Source organism: Arvicola amphibius, chromosome 3 (assembly GCF_903992535.2).
Source record: "Arvicola amphibius chromosome 3, mArvAmp1.2, whole genome shotgun sequence".
Classification (NCBI taxonomy): Eukaryota; Metazoa; Chordata; class Mammalia; order Rodentia; family Cricetidae; genus Arvicola; species Arvicola amphibius.
This window is the reverse complement of record NC_052049.1, coordinates 122,400,667-122,422,851: the sequence shown is the minus strand read 5'-3', so window position 1 is coordinate 122,422,851 and position 22,185 is coordinate 122,400,667. Positions and strand designations below refer to the sequence as shown.

The following is a 22,185-nucleotide window of genomic DNA, read 5'->3' as shown; positions in this document are numbered from 1 at the left end:
AATCAGAAAACATGGAGAGAGCCTTTAACCCCAGCACTCGGGAGGCAGAGGCAGGCGGATCTCTGAGTTCGAGACCAGCCTGGTCTACAAGAGCTAGCTCCAGGACAGGCTCTAAAGCTGCAGAGAAACCCTGTCTCGAAAAACAAAACAAAAAAACAAACAAAAAAAAAAAAGAAAGAAAAAGAAAACATGGAGAGTAAGGTCAAGGCAGGATGAGAGCAAGGTCAAGGCAGGATGGGAGCAAGGTCAAGGCAGGATGGGAGCAAGGTCAAGGCAGGATGGGAGCAAGGTCAAGGCGGGATGGGAGCAAGGTTAACGCGGGATGGGAGTAAGGTCCAATGTGGGACGATTAATATTGACTGCGAATCAACCTGGTCCATCCAGGCTTGTTTTGTTCTGTTATTGTTTTCCCTGTGTGTCCACAGCCGCCTTTCCTGGGAATAGTCTAGTGCCACTGCTAGGCTAAGACGTTTTCAAGGCTCCACCCAATGCCTGGTCAACACACTAGAATTCAGCTTTCAAGGAACTTTTCTAAATGTTAATTTGTAGCCCAAACTAAATGAGCACACTCCAAGTTACCCTAAATGTGTTCTGTAGTTAACTGCCCGACGCTACAGACTCCAGAACTCAAGTCGTTCAGTAAATGTAGTTCAGCATATTAACAAGGAAAGGCATAGCTCAAAGGGCGCAAAAGGCATGCGATGGCATTCAGCATAGTCTCAAAGATATCCTCATCAAACTAGGAATAAAAAGGAACTTCCTCATCTGCAAGAGAGAGTCTGTGAGAAATGTTGAGATCATCCTTTCCGGTGAGAGGCTACATACATTAATATCCAGAACAAGGCAAAGTTAGTCACGTGCCTCCTCTTTGTCTAACGTTCCTCTGGAGGCAGAAAGCTTGATCTTCCAGAGAAAAAGAGACACAAGGCTCACTGATTGGGGGTGGACATTAAACCTATCTTAATTTGAAAATGGCCTGATTGTTTATGTAGAACATTTCAAGGAATCTTTTAAAAAGAGTGGCTTGAAGTTACAAGTACACAAGCATCTTGGGGTTCTGAGAAAGGAAGGTAAGTCCATCAAGAATTAACCAGATAGAAGACTCCTTATCTCAAGAAACAATTGTTCACTTGGTAAGCGTCCCCTGAAGATACGGCTTGAGAGTGATGTCACTCAAAGGGAGGTTGCAGGCATCAGGGAAGAGCCAGGCACATCTGTTAGTGTGAGCGTATCCTTCCTCTCAGTGTCTGTAACCAAGATGACGTGGACTCTTCTCTCTGCTAGAATTACCTGCCAGTTTCTTGCCCCCTCTGTAGGTCCCATCAAAGTAACCTCTCTCCCACCCCTTTCCCTATGTCCCATTCATTTGACTAACTTCCTAACTAGTTACTCGCTGGGATGGCGAAGTCTTGCCTCCAGCTTGTTTGTTTTGTTTTTAGATCTCACTAGATAGCCCAGGCTGGCCTCAAACACACAGCAATCCTCTGCCTCCCTTTGGGATCCCCAGTGTGCACATCATAGCTGGTTTACGTGAGGCTTCAGGCTAACCCAGGGCTCTGTCCTGGCTAGATGACTGCTTGGCCAACTGAGTCACATCTCCAATCCATATCTGGAACATTCTACCTATGCCAACCATGTTGCAATCCATCATAGTGGTTCTAAAGCAGCATTTCTTAATCTGTGAGTCATGACCCCTTGGGGAGGGAATGTCAAATGACCCTTTCACAGAGATCGCCTAAGACCATTGGAAAATACAGATATTTGCATTATGATTCATGACAGTAGAAAAACCATAGTTATGAAGTAACAATGAAAATAATTTTATGGTGGGGTCACAACATGAGGAACTGTATTAAAGGGTCTCAGCATTAGGAAAATTGTTCTAAATGAATACAAAAAAATCTTAGGTTGGAAGGCACTGTAGAATTCATTTATATCAGTTCCCATTCAAGCCTCAACCTTGTCTGTGCTACCAGCTATTCATTTGGCTCTGTTTGCTTGTTTGAAACCGGGCCTACATAGCCCTGGCTGTCTTGGAACTCACTCTGTAAACCAGGCTAGCCTTGAACCCACAGAGATCTTCCTGCCTCTGCCTTCTGAGAACCACTATGCCTGGCCACAGCTGACTCATCTCAGGGCTTTTCAGTGACAGAGATTTTTCACCTCGGATTGTAACCCAGGGTTTGGGTTAGGCCAGTGGTAGATTACTCGCCTAGCACAGGGTCCTGGAATCAGTCTCCAGCATTAGAAGCATGAAATCAAAACGTAGGGAAGAAAATATTACTGGCTAGGTTCCAGCTAATTGTAAGAATAATCTAGAGCTGGACCTGGTGCCATGCGGAGATTAGGAGTTGAATTCAGATCATCATTGGTTACCTAGAGAATCTAAAGCAAACCTGGCTCCCTGTGATCCTGTCTCAGAAAACAACAGCAGTCGAAATGAAACATGTGAATCCCAGCTATCATGGAGAGGAGACAGTGCAGGAGGAGGTAAAGAGGGACAGGTGTCCCTCGCCAGTACCTCTGCATTTTGCCTACTCTGCACCTACAGTTGTTGAGCAGGGAGCCATGAATCAGAAGTCAATCTTCACAGCAGTACTAGGAGCTCATGGCTCTGGGTCATTCCTGCTCAGGAGACACTGGGACTTCTGGCTGAAAAGTGACAAAAGTCCTTATCTGGGCCCTCTGCGTGAGAAGGGATCCCTTTGTCAGTATTTTAAATGAGCAGTTTGGCATATTATGTAAAGGAGACAAAAGATGGTGTGGTTGCTATAGAGTTCCGCCTGCACGATGCACCAAGTGCTCCTGACACCTTCTAAAGACCGTGCAGCCCACATTCAGCAGCACTGGGGGAAATGGTGTGAGATGCTCACACCTTGGCTTTCCAGCGCTTTATTCTAACTTGAGAGTGTGCCTGCACTGCCCTCTGATTCCCCTTCCTTTATCCTAGCCCTCCCTTATACGCCTTTCATTTCCTTTCTCAAAAAGGCCATATGATACTAGGAAAGTGTTCATTTTGTAATGTAGCCTTGACAGAGGCAGTATTCAGAGCTAGCAGAGCCTTTGCTTGAGGGTGCATTTTGCCTCCTAGCTGAGGTGTGCATGGCCATTTTTCAGCTTTTGGTAAAAGACAGTGGTGAATGTTGTGTCTACAAGCAATCTGTCTTTGCCATGTGTGTGTGTGTGTGTGTATGTGTGTGTGCGCACACACACATTATTTAAAGGCTAGATGCTGATATCATTTCTCTTCCATTACTCTTCACCATATTGTTTGTAATAATAATAATAATAATAATAATAATAATAATAATAATAAAGCTGGGTATGATGGCCCATGCCTTTAATCCTAGCATTTAGAAAGCAGAAGCTAGCAGCTCTCTTGTGCATTTGAAGCCAGCCTGGCCTACGTAGTGAACTCCAGGCCAGTCAAGACTCTGCAGAGAGACCCTGTCTCAAAAAAACAGAAAGAAAACAAAAGATTGGTTGTGTGTGGGGTGGGGTGTGCACATGTGGAGGTCAGAAGACAACTTGTAGCAATCAGTTCTTTCTTCCCCCTCGAGGGTCCTGGGACTTGACCTCTGGTCATCAGACGTGTACAGAAAGCACTTTACTGCTAAGCCATATCATTGGCCCCATCATACTTTTTGAGACACGGTCTCTTTACTGAACTTGGAGCTTGATGTTTAGTCTGGGTTAGCTGGCCAGCAAACTCCAGGGAAGGAACCATCTGCCTGCTCCTGTCACTCTCCAGCCGGGGTGACAGGGATATACCATCACACCCGTTTTTTGTTTTCTTTTTAACTATCACATGTGACAAAGCATCCTCTGTTGGTAATCCACCTTGGCCGCCCATTGGCACCACCCAACCATCATTCACTGTGTGCACAGCATCTTCTACCCTGATGCAGGTTAGGTCAGAGCTGCCCACCCTGCACAGTGACACTGTAACATGGAATGACCCACAGTCTGGCATCATCACTTGTCCCGTGACTCCTCACTGGTTCTGAGTTACAATCTGATAGAGAAGAAGGGTCAGATTATCCCTGCCTAACGCCAAAGGGAGAAATGGCTCTTCTGTTTTCTTCTGGGGTTGCCCACTCGAAACAGTGCCACAAAGCTTGTGATGACTCCAGGCTGGGGTCAATTTCACTGTCTTCACATCAGGGGGTGAGGGAGGACAATTTATTTTGGGCAGTACCATCTGTCACTAACTAAGGCAAAGCAGAGGGACAAATCCCAATCTCAAGCCGTGCATTAAAAGGAGAGCAATATTTTTGGTTTTCTTAAAATGAAGATATGATTTTTAGCAAAGACACCATAACTAAGTCTTAAAGAGAGAAAATGTGAGGCAGACGGAAAGAAAGCAAACACTCGGTTCTGAGGCCCTGGGATGCCAGACTTCGTGGAAGATGCAGGTACATAACCGACAGTCAAGTCTCTCATTCCCAACTCCAAAGCTAAGACAGGGTTTCCAACCTCATGCAGGAAACATCCACCCCACTTCCCTTTGGTCAGGACAACACAGAAGGGAGAATGAATTAGGCAGAGAGACAATACGACAGGTTCTCACTTATATATGGAGGTAAGGTTGATCCCAAAGGAGCAGACATATAGAAGTGTTTGCCAAACCTGGACAGGGTGGGGGCCCTGGAAAGGGAGTTTCATCTGTGTGGAGGGAAATGGACTGAGGAATAGCTACCCTACAGAAACAAAATAGGGTACCAATAGTTGATGGGGCGCATTGAGTTCTTAAAAACAGCTAACAGAGATGGCTTGGGATATTCCCAATATAAAGAAATTGTGTAGTCTGTTTGAGACAGGGTCGCATGTAGTCCAGGCTGTTCTTGAACTCACTGTGTGGCTGAGACAACTGCCTTTGAAACCCCAATTCTGCTTTCACGAAGGTGTGTTATAATTAGTATGACAGTTACTCTGATCTGCCTATTATATCTTGTTTCAATGTATTGAAATGTCACACTACATCTCTGTAATATAATTGCAATTATATATGTCAATTAAAAGCATATTAATAATATATAGTTTAAATATAGATATTTTTAAATGTTATAAAATATATACTATAAATAAATTATAAATTACTTGGTTTTGAATGAGTTATAAATTACATGGTTATGACAGAATGAAGGGAGGATTTTTTTTTTAGCTAAAATACTAGCATGTTGGGAATGTAGATGAGTTGGTAGGGTGTTTGCCAGGCATGTACAAAGCCCTGGGTTCAACCTCCAGCAATACATTAAGCATGCTTGGTGGCTCTTCTCTGCAATTCCATTTCCTGGGATGGAGGCAAGGATCAGGAATTCAAGGTCACCCTCAACTACTTAAGGAGGTTGAGACCAGTCTGAGCTAGAGACCTTGTCTTTTAAGGTTTTTAAAAAGATTTATTTATGTTATGTATATGTGTTCTGCCTCCATGTATGCCTGAAGGCCAGAAGAGGGCGCCAGATCTCATTATAGGTGATTGTGAGCCACCATGCTGTTTCTGGGAATTGAACTCAGGACCTCTGGAAGAGCATCTCCCCAGCCCAGTGACCTTGTCTTAAAGAAAAGGGAAAAAAAGAAATGACTACTACTACAGAATTTGCCATGTGTCCGGCCGGCCCTAACACTTCGTATATACTAACTCGCCTTCCCCAAAGCACTGTGAGGTTAACAGGATCACTAGGGGAACTGGAATGCAGTGATCGTGCAGCCTGCACAAGGGCTCACAACTGGTCAGTGTGCAGCCAGGGCCCACACCAAGCCTCCGGGCTCCAAGCCCAGTTTTGTTCTTGTTTCTGAAGTTGGAAGCTATGAGGGTGTTGACTTTTCTGGACACACTCTGATTAAAGTCTCAAGCTCTGCTTCATCATGTTGGTTTTCCTCTGCAGCTACTATGGCTTAGACACGAAGCATCCACAAGAGGCTTGTGTGTTGAACGCTTGCTCCACTCCACCCTCCTCACACAGAGCGATGATTGGACCACAAGGGTTTTGCTGTCACAGTGGTTTGGCACACTGATGTATTCAGCACGGGATGGCATTATGGGAGTGTGGAGGGCAGGGCTCGGTTGGAGGAATGGTCATTGAGATCTTATCTTTGAAGGGCATTTTCTCCTCACCTTTTCCTGCATTGTTCTCTACTTCCTGGCTGCCACAGGGAAGGAGATTCGCTTGCCATGCCCTTCTACCATGAGGCTCTGCCTTCCATAGGTCCAGAAATATAGCCAGCTGTCATGCCTGGACAACTCTAAGCTTCAAGCAGAAATGAGCCTTTTCTCCTTTATACTGTTTGCATTAGGTGTTCTATCGTAGTGGTCAAAACCAGATGAACACAGGAGCTTGTCCCGGCTCCTATTCTCCCTAGTCCTGCTTTTGAAGGCCGTTAGCTCCTAGGCTCATGCCTAGCTAGTTTGGGTCCCTGCCAATACTCAAGGGTGGGCTCAACCTGCAAACCCAGGGCTTCTATTCTTCTCTACAGTTCCTTCACTGGGACCTGCCCTTTTCTTAATTCCGACATGCTAACCACCTCTCTCTTAGCCTTTCTGTTTAGTTCTCCAGCAGAAACTATCTTCAACACAGGGTCCTGTTTGTGCAAAGCTCCTCCCCTGCTTAACACCTTCCCAGTGTTCCTTTGGATCCCTCTGATGACCCCTTTCTAGGGGTCATGGATGCTGCTGTCTCTAGGGGTTCCAATCTAGATCCCCCCACCTCAGTGATCATCCCCATACTTTCCCACAAGCTCTTGGGATGACTCTCTAGGTATGCTTCAAGTCCTGGGGTTCCCTCTGACTGGTCACCTGCATTTCCAAGTCCCCTGAATATTTTAAGGTACTTCAGCTTAGAACATCCCATGGTGTGCCCATGACTTCTTCCCTAAGGCTGAATTAGGCCAGGCTGCATACCTCAAAACCAGCAGTCCATCAAGGTCCAGCTAGGCAGGACAGTCTTTCTATACTTTATCAGTAGCACTAAAGTCACCCCAAACATCAGTCCATTTCATCAGTTTTTCTTCATCCTCCTCTGTCCCTGCCTCGGCCCCCTCTCACTCCTGAGTTGGTGCCACAGTGTTCTCCAGGGAGTGGCCACCATGGTATTTGGAAAGGTAGCTCCGATCCCTGAGACCCCTCAGGGGTTTCTCACTGCTCTCCAGACACAGCTGGACCCCCTGTGGCCCCGCCATTCTCTTCTCCTGAAACCGCCTCTGGCTTGGGAAAGGTTGAAGAGGGAAGGTCTCAGGATCTGCTTCCAGGTGACCTAGCCAATGTCTTCCTTGCTCTTGAACCCCAGCTGGCTCAGAACTGATCTCTATCCACAGGGCCTCCATCTTTCTCTAGCTAGAACAGTCTATGCTTGAACACACTGGTTCCCACGTCTCCCAGTCACCACGTCAGCTTCAGGAAGGTGCTGCAGCTTGGAGAACGTGCTTCTCCAGCATGCTATATTTTTGCAGGATGAGCAACTTGGTAGAAGTGAATTAACACTGAATTCCAACTCAGGCTTAGAATCAAGGTCCTCCACCCACTCACACTCAAGGAGAGGGTTTCTGAAGTCCCCAGCATCTGCATGAAGACCAGATAGCATCAGAAAAGACGGTTGTTGCCCTCCCACACCTGACTGGGGTCTGGTGGTAGGTTATCTATCTCAGAAAAGATTAAGGACCAGTCTCTCCTTATAAGATCATGGCTGTCCATTGGGCTCATTCAAACTCCAGATAGGATCATTATCAATGCAAACTAATTTCCATCTCAAAGCCAATCATTCTCTGTAGTCATTACTGACAATACTTCCCTATAGGTGCAGGTTTCTGGAGGGGACTGAGCCACGACTCCCTGCATGTGGGTATATCAATGCCTTTCTTCTGCAGGTGTCTTGGTCAGTGTGTTTCAGTGAACATTCAGAGGGAGGAAGGAACTGCCTTTGTCTCTCCAAAGGCTAAGCAGCTCCATCCCTTCTGGACCAATGTCTAGACTAGTACCTGCCACATAAGCATGCTTTCCATAGGTGAATAAAATCTTCTGTCCTTCTCGTGGTTTCATGAGGACATGACTACTTAGTCACGTGTCCTCACGCTCAGCGCTCTGTCCCAGACCTTTCAGAAAGCTCTTCTTCTCTATCTGCCCCACATCCACTTCCAAGATGGTATCCCCCCCCCCAAGCCTGCCCCTGGAATATTAATTTTCTAGCCTTCGCCGTAAGTTCAGTGTCTTCCCAGGGTTCACCAAATGGTTGCACATCGCTATTCTGTGCTGACGAGCACTGGGAGTTGTAATTACTCTCCTGCTCTGTAATTCCCATGGTAATTGCTGGCCGGGTGAAGTCTGAGTAGACTCGGGTGCTGTCTGCCCATTGTCATCTGCATGGCTGCCCCTGGAAAGGCAAGCAGGTGGGCTTGCCAAGGGGCAGAGGAGCTCAACAGTTCTCGCCCTCTCCACGGCTCTCACTTAGACAGCTGATGGGGTAGTCAGAGGGTCTGGGGGGAGCTGCCAGAGGTGCTGGGGGAGGGGAGCTGCCAGAGGTGCTGGAGTGGGGGGAGCTGCCAGAGATGCTGGAGTGGGGGGAGCTGCCAGAGATGCTGGGGGAGCTGTCAGAGGGTCTGGGGGGAGCTGCCAGAGGTGCTGGGGGAGCTGCCAGAGGTGCTGGGAGGGGGGAGCTGTCTGTCACAGGTGCTGGGAGGGGGGAGCTGTCTGACAGAGGTGCTGGGAGGGGGAGCTGTCTGTCACAGGTGCTGGGAGGGGGAGCTGTCTATCACAGGTGCTGGGAGGGGGAGCTGTCTGTCACAGGTGCTGGTGAGGAGCTGATTCAAAAGAAGTTCCTACTATCTCTCCTAGCCCAGGACCAGTCCAGGGTTGTGGAGCTAAGAGGCTGCACATAGGGGACCAGGTACAGTCTCTGGCTAAGATCCTTCTCTCTCTGCCTTTTTTACTAGTTGCCTTATCTGATGTAAAAAAAAAAAAAAAAAAAAAAAAAAAAAAGCCAAAGCCCTGTAGTGTTCTGTGAGTCCCACAGTGCCACATGTAGGTCTTTTCCGTTTCCACAGCCCCCATGATGGGCCTGAGAGGTCTTCAGAGCCTATCTCACCCTGACCAGGCCTCCTTAAGGCTTCCCCGTGAGCATGACAGACCTGGTGTCAATAGGCCTTTACTGTGCTTGCGCACAGCAGCCCAGAGGAAGTGCGGCCGGACAATAGAATCCCTTTGCAAGCTTCCTTAAGAGAGGATCCTAACTTAGGAGCCAGCCTTGGGAGACCTGAGTGTTGTCTCTCTCCTCAAGCTTTGGGAACTGTTTTTCTAAGCAGGAAAATCCTCCACAAAGGCCGACATTAGTCCCTTGGTGGTTAACCAAACAGCGGGTAGCTGGGAAGGAAGTGGCAATAGAAACAGAGCAAAGGGGGAGCCCTCGCAGGAACGTTGGGTTGTGTGCACGGGTGGGGGGGGCTGTGGAGACCCAACCTGCTCCCACACATCTCCAGCTGCAGAAAGAGAAGTCAGTCCCTAGGGAGTTGTTCTCTCTGTTCTGACATAAACCGTGTTGGTCCACAAAGAAGATTCCTGACATCTCAACATGACAGCTTCCGGGTGGAAGTGCATCAGTGTCCCATGCAGAGCACGACGCGCCCTGTCACTCTGTGCGTGGTACTTCCAGTGCTGCCCACCTGAACACAGTCACAGAGACAAGACACAAAGGAATCAATTGGCAGAACTGCCCAGTTACCCATTTTTCCTCTCTTCCCGTTTGCTCCTTTTTCGCCTTTGGTCCTGGAGACCAGGCTGTCCATCTGATCCATTGTGTCCTGGTAACCCGCCAGCTCCCGGAGGTCCTGTCATAGAACAGGACCAGTCAAGAACAGCTTCCCAGCAGGTGATGTGATTCCCGCCAGCCACTGAGACAGCCCGCATCTCTGACATCTCCCGCATCTTACTGCTTTCTCCCTGACCTTCTAGAACAGGGACAGGTGGAGGGTCTGGTTGGGGGGGGTGTCTCAGGTCTCAGGTTAGGCCCGCAGGAAAGAATGGGAACATGGGTAGGATGCTGCCCCACTCCTCCCATGCACCACCTGTGGTCTTTGGATTCTGGGGCTCCAACCACCTGTAGCTGCCCTTGAACTAGGAAAATACAAAGTGGGTACTTACCTGGTGGGCCAGGTGGTCCTATAGCAGAAAAAAAAAAGGAAATTAGATGACAAGTCACATGAGTTAGGAAGAAACCAGAACCACAAAGTCCTGCCCTCCTTAAAATATCGTAAGTACCTGCTAAGAAACAATCCCACATCATTTATTTATGGCTTATTGTGTTTCTCCCAAAAGGCCTTACAAACAACTCAGTGAAGACTCATTTGCTAATCAAGCCACTTTGCTTCCATTTCAATAGTCCTAGAATAATTTTTGAGCTGGTTTCATTATAGATTCATACATCAATTATCTTAGAAGAGGTCAAATTAATTATTTCAGGATCAATAGAAACATGATGGCCCTGTGCAGCCCTGGCACAGAGCAGGTGGCCTGCACAATGGAAGTTCTGTCACTTCAGAGCAGAACTTTGGCTGCCATGAAAACACTTCCAAGAGCTTCCCCCAGGCATCTTGTCTCCTCTAGGCCACCGAGGAGTAACCCAAGCACATGCTGGCTTTGTGGAGTTGTATTTTGTTGCAATGAAATAGCCTGAGAAAGTCTGAGGGCTCAGGTCAGGTGACAAATACCTTCTTTAGTGTGAAATGATCCAAGGCCCTAAGTGGTTTGGATGAATCATTTACCACTGAGCAATTGATTCTGCTTCCAGAAATAGGCATGTCTTATTGCCAGCTTGTAGACTGAGCACTTGGGTAAGGCTGGAACATGAGAGGACTGAGTTCCTTGTGTTTTTTCTAGACCATCAAAATGATTGCTGGATGTGAGCTTTTTCAGAAGGCAAGCATTCTAAACATTTATCATGCACACAAAACTCCACTAAGAAATATCAATTCTGTTTATCTGCTATATTCATAGTCTATATGAGGGATGATAGATCCTTTGAAATTACAGGGCAATATAAAGGCTCAGTAAAGAAATAATCCCCGGGATACTGGAGAAGTTTCTGGCACACTGAATTCTGGGAAGAGTTCCCAAGAAGGTAATCTTTGGGCTATGGTCCTGAGGGAACAATGGGACTAAGGAGTTAGCATACATTAGCCGACATTCATGCAGGGGACAGACAGAAGCCAAGGTCCAGAAATGGGAGATACTAAGTTCAGGATGGAAGAAAGATAAAAGAATTGGCCGTGCTTGTGTGGGTAGAGACGCGGTTGAACAAGGCAGTGGGTAGGCTGGGCAGGGTAGAAGCACTTGAATGTCAAAACAAGATGCAGAGATTCCAGGGTGTTGGGTCCTTAAGCATAGTGTGTTACTCTGGGACATCAGTGTAGGTCTGAGGGTGCTCGTTGCGGCTGGAGGATGAACACAACTGAGCTAACTGAGCTAGAGACAGAGACTGAAAGGGGACATGGGGAGGAGGAAAATACGGAGGGACCTTTGAGGTGAAAGCCGGGCAAAGTTGTGGTAAATGTAATGCTCTGAGTTGCAGGAAAAACTAAAAATTCAAAAAGCATTTCCATGGAATAAGGAAGTTTCCATGTCCAATTGGAAGGAGGTGGGAATATCTTAGATAAACAGATTCTGGAACATTGATTGAATAGAGTCTAGGGACAGAGAATTCTTGGAAGAATAGGTGTCTGAGAGCAGCTTTCAATTGCAGAGATTTGCAGGAAAACAATACCTTTCACAACAAGCCTCAAAAGTTTTTTTAAGAAGTAAAAGACTTGTAAATAAAAACTTGAAGGAACTGAAGAAGATATCAGAAGATGGGAATGTCTCCCATGCTCGTGGATAGGTTAATATAGGATTAATATAGTGAAAAACGGGCATCCTACCCAAGGCAACCTACAGACTTAATGCAACCCCCTTCAAAATTCCAACACAATTCTTCACAGAATTTGATAGGAAAATTTCCAGCTTCATATGGAAACACACACAAAAACCCAAACAGGACAGCTAAACAATCCTGAATTATAAAAGAAGTGGGTAGAGGGATCCATATTCGGATTTTCAAGTTGTAACTGCAGAGCTATACTAATATAAACATCACGATATTAGCATGAGAACAGACACATTCAATCAGTAGAATTGAATTGAAGGCCAGACATAAATCCACATGCCTATGGCAACCTGATATTTTACAAAGAAGCCAGAAACACACACTGGAAAAAAAAAAAAAAAAGGCAGTCTCTTCAATGAATAGCACAGGTCAGACTGGGTGACTATGTGTTAGAAGAATGCACAGAGATCCGTATGTATCACCCTGCACAAAACTCATCTCCGAATGAATCAAGGACCTCAGCATAAGGCCAGATGTACTGAATCTGATAGGAGAGAAAGCGGGGGATAGTTTTGAACTCATTGGCACAGGAAAAGACTTTCTGATAAGGACACCCACCGATAACGCAGGCTCTAAGAACAAGTAACAAGTGAGACCTTATGAAGCCAAAAAGCTCCTGTATTGGCAAAGGACACTGTCGTTTGGAGAAAGCCACAGTGACAATGAGAACTCAGAAGATGAGACGCAAATGGCTGAGAAATATTTAATGTTCAGCATCCTTAGTCACCAGGGACATACAAATCAAAACCACTTTGAGATTTCATCTGACACCTGTCGAGTGGTCAAGATCATTGAAACAAATGACAGCTCATGCTGATGAGGAGTGGCAAACTTGTACAGCTACTGTGGAAGTCAGTGTGGAGACTTCAGGAAGCTGGGAATAGATCTACCTCAAGATCCAGCTCTTTCAACATCTACCCAAAGGACTCTGCATCCTACTATAAAGACATTCGGCTCCACTAGGAGAAAACCAAACACGTTCTGCTAAAGAAACTTAGCCATAAAATGACTCCTAGCACAAATTCTGCTATTTCCATCATAGATCAGTGTCTTGCTCGGTCCTCATCAGAGAAGCTTCCTCTGCAGTAGATGGGAACAAATACAGAGACCCACAGTCTGGACAGTGTGCAGAGAGTGAGAACCTTGGAAAACTTGGTTATTAGTGGGATGTCAGGAACTATGTGGAAGAGGAGGCAGAAAGAGAAGAGCCAGAGGGGCTGCATGAGTCCAAGAAAGCAGCGTCTTCCAGACACACAGGACTGTACACCATGACCTCACAGAGACTGCAGCAGCATGCCAGGGCCCACATAGGTACCAGGCCAGATAGGGTACCAGTGCTGAGGGTGTAAAGTGGACCCAAGCTCCTACCTCATAACCAGAAGCTAGCTCCAATTGACAACACATTACAAAAAAAATTCATTTTCTCCAATGGACTTCCATTGGTAATACAAGCCACATTAATGGTAGGTCCCATACCCAAGATTAGAAGGTGTCAAAATAAATTCAGTGGCATTTTTTTTGGAGGGGGGTGGATTTTTGTTGTTGTTGCTGATGTTTATGTCTCATAAAGCTTTGTTTATGGCATTTAAAAAATCTATTATTGGCTTTTTGCTTTATACCATGGTTTTTTGGTTTTAAAATTCTTTTATGTGTTTTGGTGTGTGTGTGCATATGTGTGCTTGTGGTGTGCGTGTGTATTTTTTGTACTTTTGTTTTCTTTTTAAAATTCTTTTTTTTCCTGTTTGTTTCTAAATAAAGAGGAGAGAGGAAGAAAAAGAAGACATGGAGTTACAGTTGGGTGGATAGGGAGGTGGGGAAGATCTGAGAGGATATGAGGGATTGGAAACCATCATCAGAACATATTGTAGAAAAAAAGGATTTATTTTGTAGCTCACATCTTTAATCCCAGCACTCAGAGGCAGAGACAGGGGGATCTCTGTGAGTTCGAGTTCAGCCTGGTCTACATAACAAGTTTCAAAAAAGCCAGGGTTACAAAGAGGTGCTCTCTCAAAAAAAAAATGATTAAAAGATTGATTTTCAGGTATATAAGTATTCAGTGATTTGCTGAAAAGGCTTGAGTCGGTCAGTATTGCAACTTTACCAGCAGATGGCGCTCGCACACCCACACTGGAAAGGGCTGACGGCAAACATTGGGGAGATGTCCACAATTAGTTTCTCTACAGGATGGAGCCAAGGAGGCACAGGATAACAGGAGAACACTCTGTAAGCTGCATGCATGTCAAATGGGAGTCAGCAACTTCCAGGAGAACCTGACAATCACGTCAGGGATGAGCTTTCAGCGAGGGGTCCTGGTGCTAGGTGTTTAGGATCGTTAGCTCTTCATAGGCTTCTCACGGAGGGTTTCTACTGGAGTTCTCCAAGTCCACGGACACCCTGGCTACTGCTCTGTTTGACTTCAGAGAATCGCCAGCCATGCTTCTTAAAATCAAATATGTGGGTGCCACTTGGAGAGTCTGATCATTATGGGATTGAGAGCAAGGCCTTGGTGCATGTTCACCGAGCACTCCTGGTGAGTGGTCATAGGTTCCCTACTAAATGGTGACAGCTTTCTAGAAAAAGATTTAAGTCACCATCAGCACATTGTTAAAAGGGTTCCTGTGAATGTGGGGTTCCTGAAGAGTGGTGCTTCCGTCGGGAAGTACGGCACATCTAACTTGGCCCCCAAGACCTCAGAGTCTCCAGAATGTCCTGAGATGACGAGGGTCAAGGTAGCAGCAGCATAGTGATCTGGGGTACTAGGCCGTCATCCAAGCATTGCTGGGCCTTGTGACATGAAAACTTGGGGTGTGTTTTAAGTCATTGAGGTTTTACTGTCTGCTAATCAAAGCATGACCTAACCTGTACTGGAAAACAGATACCTCTGGCTGTATAATGATTCAGCAGTATAATGCTGTACTGGTGTTATTTCTCTAGTGGTAGGTTTCTACCAATAGACACAGAAGAATCTTAATGGAGGCAAGACATATGGGTTTTACGGTTAGGGGGAGGCAATAAGGAGGAAGTGTAGACTCAGGATCGGGTACTGGTCAAGGCTAACACTGCAGGCTTCTGTACTACCTGGCCCCAACCACCAAGGCCATTTCAAATGGAGGGGAGAGAACTGGTCTTGAGGGTCTGAACTCCCCTCCAGCAATCTCCCTGTTCTGACCTGAGGCACCCACCCAGGAGCGTAGCATGACCACAGAGGAAGTTCCCACTTTCCCCAGAGCCTGATTTAGAAGAAATTAGGCCTCCCACTCACTAGAAACACCTCAGATGGTAAGGCCCAGGTCTGCTGTTTTAGAGGGAACTGAGGGGAGACAGCTTCACAGACCTGAAGAAATCTGTGGTGGTGGTGGTGGTGGGGAGGTGGTGTCTGTAGCCCCGACTCTCTCCTCCCCAGCAAGGGCTCCCTGGGGCTCAGCTTTTCCACTTGTGGAACGGCTCCTCAACTTTCATATACTTTTTTAAAAGTTTTTTAAAAGACGAATCTACTGTAAGATTAGGCCTTTCTCTGGGACCCACGGCCAGTTCTGCCTAGATCACTCTCCTGCCCAGAATCCATGCTAGTCTGTGGACCAAGGCTCTCTGCCTGCTACCAAAGCTGCCCAGTTCAGTCCTGGATCCTGTTATTCCCCATCTGTCCCACCCGCCCCCAATGGAGACAGGATGGTCCATCCCAAAGCACCCACTTGCCTTGGCAACTCACACTTCTCTACTTCAGTTTCTAACTGAAGAGCTTCTGTGTGGAAGGAGATCCAGTTTCAAGCCGACTGAAAGAAGAAAGTGCTGGCTTTGGAAAGTGTGTGCTGAGGTGAGAAAGAATTAGCTACTCGAGCCATTTCCACCATTCCCACCCCCTGTCGCTCCCCTCTAAGTGGTCTCAATAGCTCCATCCTGCGCATTCACTGGGAGCCTGGCTCTCAGGTCCCTATAAAAATCAGAAAGAGGCTTTTTCTGCACCTCTCAACAGGCTTTTATGCCCGTCACTCCATCCATCTGAGCATTTCTGTAGCATTCATTATGTGACACGCAGGAGCGCTGAAGAGGGGTGCCCACCGAGGGAAGGGAGGCGCTTGCACCACTCAGAGTGTCTGGACAGAGTGCTGGGCTTTCTGAAGATATTTCATTGTCTGAGGGTCAAATGCCACTTATGCAACCCAATTAGCATTTCTCAAGAAGCCACAAGATTATAGCTTGTCTCTCTGAGGCCAGAACAAGGGAGCAAGAGTTAGCCTTGGAATGGAGGCCCACCCCCCCTTTATTTACTCACTCACAGAAGCCACAAGTTCATCCTTTTGACAAACTAGCTCCCAAGTGAGGAGAGAAACTGAGGCAAATGCTGTAGAAACTGGCTGGGCTCCTGACATCCAGGTATTGATCTTACAGGGCCTCCTTTCCTGCGAGGTGCTGAAGCAGGGACGCAACCTCAGCGTCCTAGCAATAAACCTCAGCTGGTGTCATGCAGAGTCCACGGGCACGCTTGCTCACTCCATTTGTGCTGATTTCATGGAAACATAATTTCCTTCCTCCTTAGAATGCCACCCTTCCCTGGAGAGGCAGGGAATAGATTATCAAGATCCAAGCCCTATAGGACAGGTTAGGGTGTCACCTGGCTTAGGGAACAGTGAGGACGGTTGTTATGAACCCAGTTCTCCTTTGCCCTCGCTGTCACGGACCTGACCTGCCAGTAAGGTCAGAGGCTGACTTCTGTCAGGCTCACATACAGAAAACCACACCATTTCTCAGAAAATTGGGAAACAACCTTCCTCAAGACCCAGCAATACAAAAGGATGCTCAATTGTACCACAAGGACATGTGCTCAGCTATGTTCACAGCAGCTTTGTTTGTCATAGCCAGAACCTGAAAACAACCTAAATGCCCTTCAACCAAGAATGGATAAGGAAAATGTGGTACATTTACACAATGGAGTACTACACAGCAGAAAAAAATGACGGCTTGAAATTTGCAGGCAAATGAATGGAGCTAGAAAACATCATATTGAGTGAGGTAACCAAGACACAGAAAGGCAATTATCATATGTACTCACTCATAAGTGGTTTTTAAACATAAATTAAAGAAAACCAGCCTAAAAATCACAATCCCAGAGAACCTAGACAACAATAAGGACCCTAAGAGAGACTTACATGGATCTAATCTACATGGGAAGTAGAAAAAGACAAGATCTCCTGAGTAAATTGGGAACCTTGGGAGAGGGTTAAGGAGGTAGAGGAGAGTCAGGGAGGGGAGTAAAGAAAAATGTAGAGCTCAATTAAAAACAAACAAACAAACCACACCATTAGCCGGCATTTAAGCATCTGTAATCCCAGTACCCAGGAGGCTGGGAAAGAAACTTTGTCTAGTGTTTGAGGGCAGACTGGTCTACAAAAAACATGATCCTATCTTAAAGACCCTATCTTAACTCAACCAACATCCTTCTTACACCCCCAAAACCCAAAAAGCAAAATATACATCCATCCTTCCATCAGCCATTCCTTGACCCAAGATTTGATACACCTCCTGGCTAGTCCTTTTCCAGGTGTCCCAAGCTATTGAGGAGCGGGATAAAGCAGATGGCCAGCCTCTCAGCCCGCCTAGCACAGGGAACGTAGCACAAGAACTGCATCAAAGTGGCTCAGCAGACAGAGCATACTGCTCGGCAAGTCCGAGCCCCTTTGTCTGAGCCTTAGGACCCACATAAAGACGGCAGGAGAGAATCGACTCGGTTCAGTTGTCCTCTGACCAACATGTGTCATGGCACACACCTGCCCCTCCTCCATGTCATACACAGACACAAGGACAATGAATTCAAAACAGAAAACTTCTTGACTACGCAGCAAATTCCCCCAGAGCTGTCTGTCCATGCTGCACCTCTAGTATAGGGAGACTTACATCTGACGCACATGGTCCTTCTCGCAGAAGGGAACTCTGTCATGGAAGACGTCTCCCCTCCCCCCTTTATTTTCCACTTTAAGACTAGTGGGAATGAAGAAAACATCCTCGGCCCTAGTTTAGGGTCACACACATTTCTGATTACTCAAGCCCTAGTTATTTTCCATGGCCACATTTCTGTGACAATACCAGAAAATAATACTGTCATAATCATATTACAATTGGTTTTAGTCCCATTAAAAACATCTGTTGACAGAAAGAAGATGCATTTTTGTAGTAAAGTACCCCTAGGTGTGCTTTCTGCCCCTGGCCCTTGGCTAGCAGCCCCCAGCGTTGCTACACGCAGCTCTCTGGTGAGCAGCACGGACCTACCTGTAAGGCAGATGCCCTTGGTGCTGTTACACAGGTCCACCATCACTCGGATCTGAGAAGAGAGAAGGTGATTAATGGCAAGCTGTAGGCAGTGGGCTTGGGTGTTGTCTTCTATTCAGACAAGCAGACAGCAGCTAGAAGAGCCCACCAAGCAACTCCAGACCAATATGCGAACGTGTGAGGAAAACAAATTCACTAAGGAATGCCAAGAGCAGAGGAAATAATCTTCCCCAGGGAAGAGCACACCAATTCCAAATCGTCAGCCCTAAAAAACATATATACAAGTCACATTATACAGACTGAGAAGGATATATTTATGCATTTAAGAATATATGTGCAGGGGCTGGAGAGACAGCTCAGGGATTAAGAGCTGCTCTTCCAGAGGACCTGGGTCAATTCACAGCACCCACATGGCAGCTCACAACTGTCTGTATCTCCTGTTCCAGGAAATCTGACACCCTCACACAAACATACATGCAGGCAAAACACCAATGTATAAAAGAAAACCAAATAAATTATTTTTTAAAAAAGACCTGTGTATCTTGATACGAGTGCTTATCTAGAGAACCCCCTTGATTCCCTTCAACCTTTCCTCACCATGGCAATGAGCAGACTCCAGTATCCAAAAGGCTTGCTGTGTGGATATAGTGGTCAGGAGCAAGTACTCGGTGACCAGGTCAGTAAGCACAGAAGTGTTTAGCCTTTCAACAAGCTAGTAACCCACAAAAGGACCCATCGTGAGGGCTGAGCCAATTTAGTCCCTGGCACATGGAAAATACTCCCAGCTGGCTGTGTTCCTCAGACCACTGGACACTGTGGACTAACAGGACAACTGCCTACCATGTCACAGTCACTGTCCCAAAGGATGAGCTGTGTGTCTGCCTGTCTCATCTCTACTTTTCTGCCCGCTCCCCAGAACCAAGGCTGATAATCTCAGACCCACAGGCCGATCTACTGGGAGGGAAATGATAAGATGCCGAGGATCGGATGCCGTTAGAGCATCCTTTTGTTCGCGGAAGAGCGGTGCACAGACAAAGGCTTTAGTGGCAGTCTCCAAAGGCGAGGGTAAGAACAGCTCCTTTTGTCTTCTGTGTCCTGGGACACCAGAACAGCCAAACAAACCCAACAAAATGCAAAAGAGATGGAGTTGGAAGACCAGGGTAGAAGAAACTGCATTAAGTTTCATATGTCATTTAATTTTTTTTTTCCTGGTTACTCTTTCATTTAAATGACATTTTAAAAAAAGATAATGTTTTTGGTTGGAGAGAAGACTCAGTGGTTAAGAGCATTTGCTGCTCTTCCAAGGGCTGGAGTTGAGTTAGTTCCTCACACCCATGTCCAGTGGCTAACAACTGCCTGCAGTCCAGCTCCAAGGCAACCAGAATCCTCATTTGGCTCTTCAGGCCTCTGGACTCAGGTGCACATATGCACACAGACACACACAGATACACATAAACGAAAGTTTAAAAAAACTTGAAAAGAAAAAGATCATGTTAACTGGGCGGTGGTAGCACACTCCTTTAATCCCAGCACTGGGGAGGCAGAAGTAGACAGATCTCTTTGAGTTTAAGGCCAGCCTGGTTTACAGAGTAAGTTCTAGAGCAGGCAAGGCTACACAAAGAAACACTGTCTCGAAAGCAAAATAACCAAAAGGACCATGTTCTGACTTGAAGAAAAGGTGATTTAGTTTCTAGGGTTGGATGGGTTTGTTAGTTAGGGGAGCCAGAGGAAAACTCACCCTGAATTGTTTTGTGCCAACAACGGCTGTTGACTGCTGAGGATAGAGGTTTGTGAGCTATCAAATGCACATCACACATTTACATACATGTAGAAAAAGTGAACAATGCAAGACATATAAGTAGTGGGTGTTCTTTATCTGAGACTCTGCACCCATAGAATTAACCAATTGCAAACAGAAAAGAATCACATTTGTACTGAGCGTGTGCCAACTTCCTTTGTCATTCTCTGAGCCTCTCACCACGACCGTGCACAGCACTTGGTCTATGCTGGGCATTATAAGCAACAAAAGGGTGATTTAAAGCAGACAAGGAGATGTGCATAACTTAAATTAAAACACTACACAATTTCATATAAGGAATTTGAGTACCTTAGGAATTTGATATCTAAGAAGGGTCCTAGAATGAATCCCCTGTGGATGGTGGTGTTGTTGTTGTTGTTGGTGGTGGTGGTGGTGGTGGTGGTGTGTGTGTGTGTGTGTGTGTGTATGCATGTACGTGTATGCATCTGTGTGGATGACATGTTTCACCATAGGTTAAGGTCCTGGAAATAACCAATACCTTGTAAATATCTCAGGTACCTTTTCCACCCAACAGCTCTCTGAACAGAAGCATCTTGGGCCATGTTTGTTTCCAATGGTGCCACTGTCTACTCAAGGGCACACAGCCTGCTGGGGGAGGGGGAGAATGAGGCTCTACTCCAGGCCCACTGTACTCTATGATGGCTTTGATAATTATCTTAACATGACCAGACCAAAGAAAAAAAGGTGAATTCACTTTACTTTAGTTATTTTCATAAATGAATGTAATCAGCTGCACCGGGACAAAATTATTGTCTTTAAAAAAAATATGTAATTGCCCATTGAGAGGGCCAAAAAAGATTTCACAATGATTCATTTGTTGCCTGGGGGATCACAGCCGCAGGAGTGGTTTGCAAGGACAGGAGCATCAATGGGGAAAATGAGCCTTTCTTCCTGATGCTCATTACTGGCTTGGGACAAGCACAGCTAGAGACAGTGGGAGGGCGTTTTCATTTCCTGACCTGTGAGTTTCATTTATAGGCTGAGTGTCAATTTGCAAGTTTTATAGGAAATTATCCCAATCTTCTCAGAAATAGTCTTTTAATAAACTTAGGCACCATAAAAGATTGTTTTTAAGTGGCACATTCTTCGTGAAAATGTGTGGTTATAAATTTAGAAATGATTATTCCCCCCATCACAATGATTAAGAATTTGGATGAAGATTTAAGAATTAAGAATCAAAAGTCACAAAACCTAAACAGTCAAATGAAAGAGTCACATTGGCAAGGAGGGCTTCTTGGATTTTGATTTGGGACTTGAGGGTTTTGAAATGGAAGCGGTCTTTGAAGCCACTGTCCTGGGGGTGTTAGGCAGGCTCTGTCCACAGTCCGGTCCCCATCGCCCTGCCTGTCACTGCCACACTCATTGCTCTGAGCCATACTGTCTTACCACAACTTTTGGTTGGCCCCACCGAAGGCTCTGTCAGCCTTTCCCTAGCTCCTAGAAGGGGCCCACCCAGCCGCTCCTGTGGTCTCACCAGGCTTTTGTTTTATCTTGGCAGCGCTCCTGGCAGGAAAGCATACAAGGATTTCTGAATTGGAATGCTCATTGCAACATGGTTTTGAAGTAAAACGAGGCAAGCGACCTTAATAAAATAGGTCATCAATACGAGACCCGCTATATTAAAAAAACAATGCGTTGGAGCGGAATGTATTTTCTGGAAAAGGGGCTTTGGGATACTATTAAGTAAGAAAAGCAAAGAATAGCCCAAGTCATGCTCCATAACAATAGGCCCTATCAGGGTATCTCTGAAGTCCTCCCATGCATGCCTTCTGTTCGCTCAGTGGAATATTGTTTAAATGCCAGTGGAGGGGCTGGAGATTAGCTCAGCTGGTGGAGTGCTGCCCACCGTGCAGGAGCCCTGGCTTCCATCCCCAGAACTGTACAGAACCAGACTGGGGCAGGCTCCTAATCCCAACAGCCTGCATGATGCTGCATTCTGTTTCAATCCCCAAAATAAAAAGCCAATAAACATGACTTAGTCCTATGCTTCTTAGACAAGGAACACTCTTTATGACTGTCCTTAATTGTGTAAATTGCTATTATAAGCATGTAAATGACCCTACTAGAAAAGCTCCCAGAGCTGAATACTTAGCCTGCAGTTAACTCAGATTCCGGGGCAGGAGACAAAAGGCTGTGTGCACTCAGTTTCTTACTGGAGGCTCAGACCACAGATGTTGAAAGACTACCTAGAACTCT

At 46.2% G+C, this 22,185-nt stretch overlaps 1 protein-coding gene across 1 annotated transcript in view; it reads right to left on the bottom strand.

The window, feature by feature from the left end:
- Gldn (gliomedin) overlaps positions 1–22,185 on the bottom strand; it is a 46,632-nt gene that overhangs the window by 9,370 nt on the left and 15,077 nt on the right. The window contains 4 exon segments of the mRNA XM_038324345.1: positions 9,711–9,754; positions 9,756–9,816; positions 10,130–10,147; positions 18,171–18,222. Of these exon segments, the coding sequence (XP_038180273.1) occupies positions 9,711–9,754; positions 9,756–9,816; positions 10,130–10,147; positions 18,171–18,222 (175 nt within the window).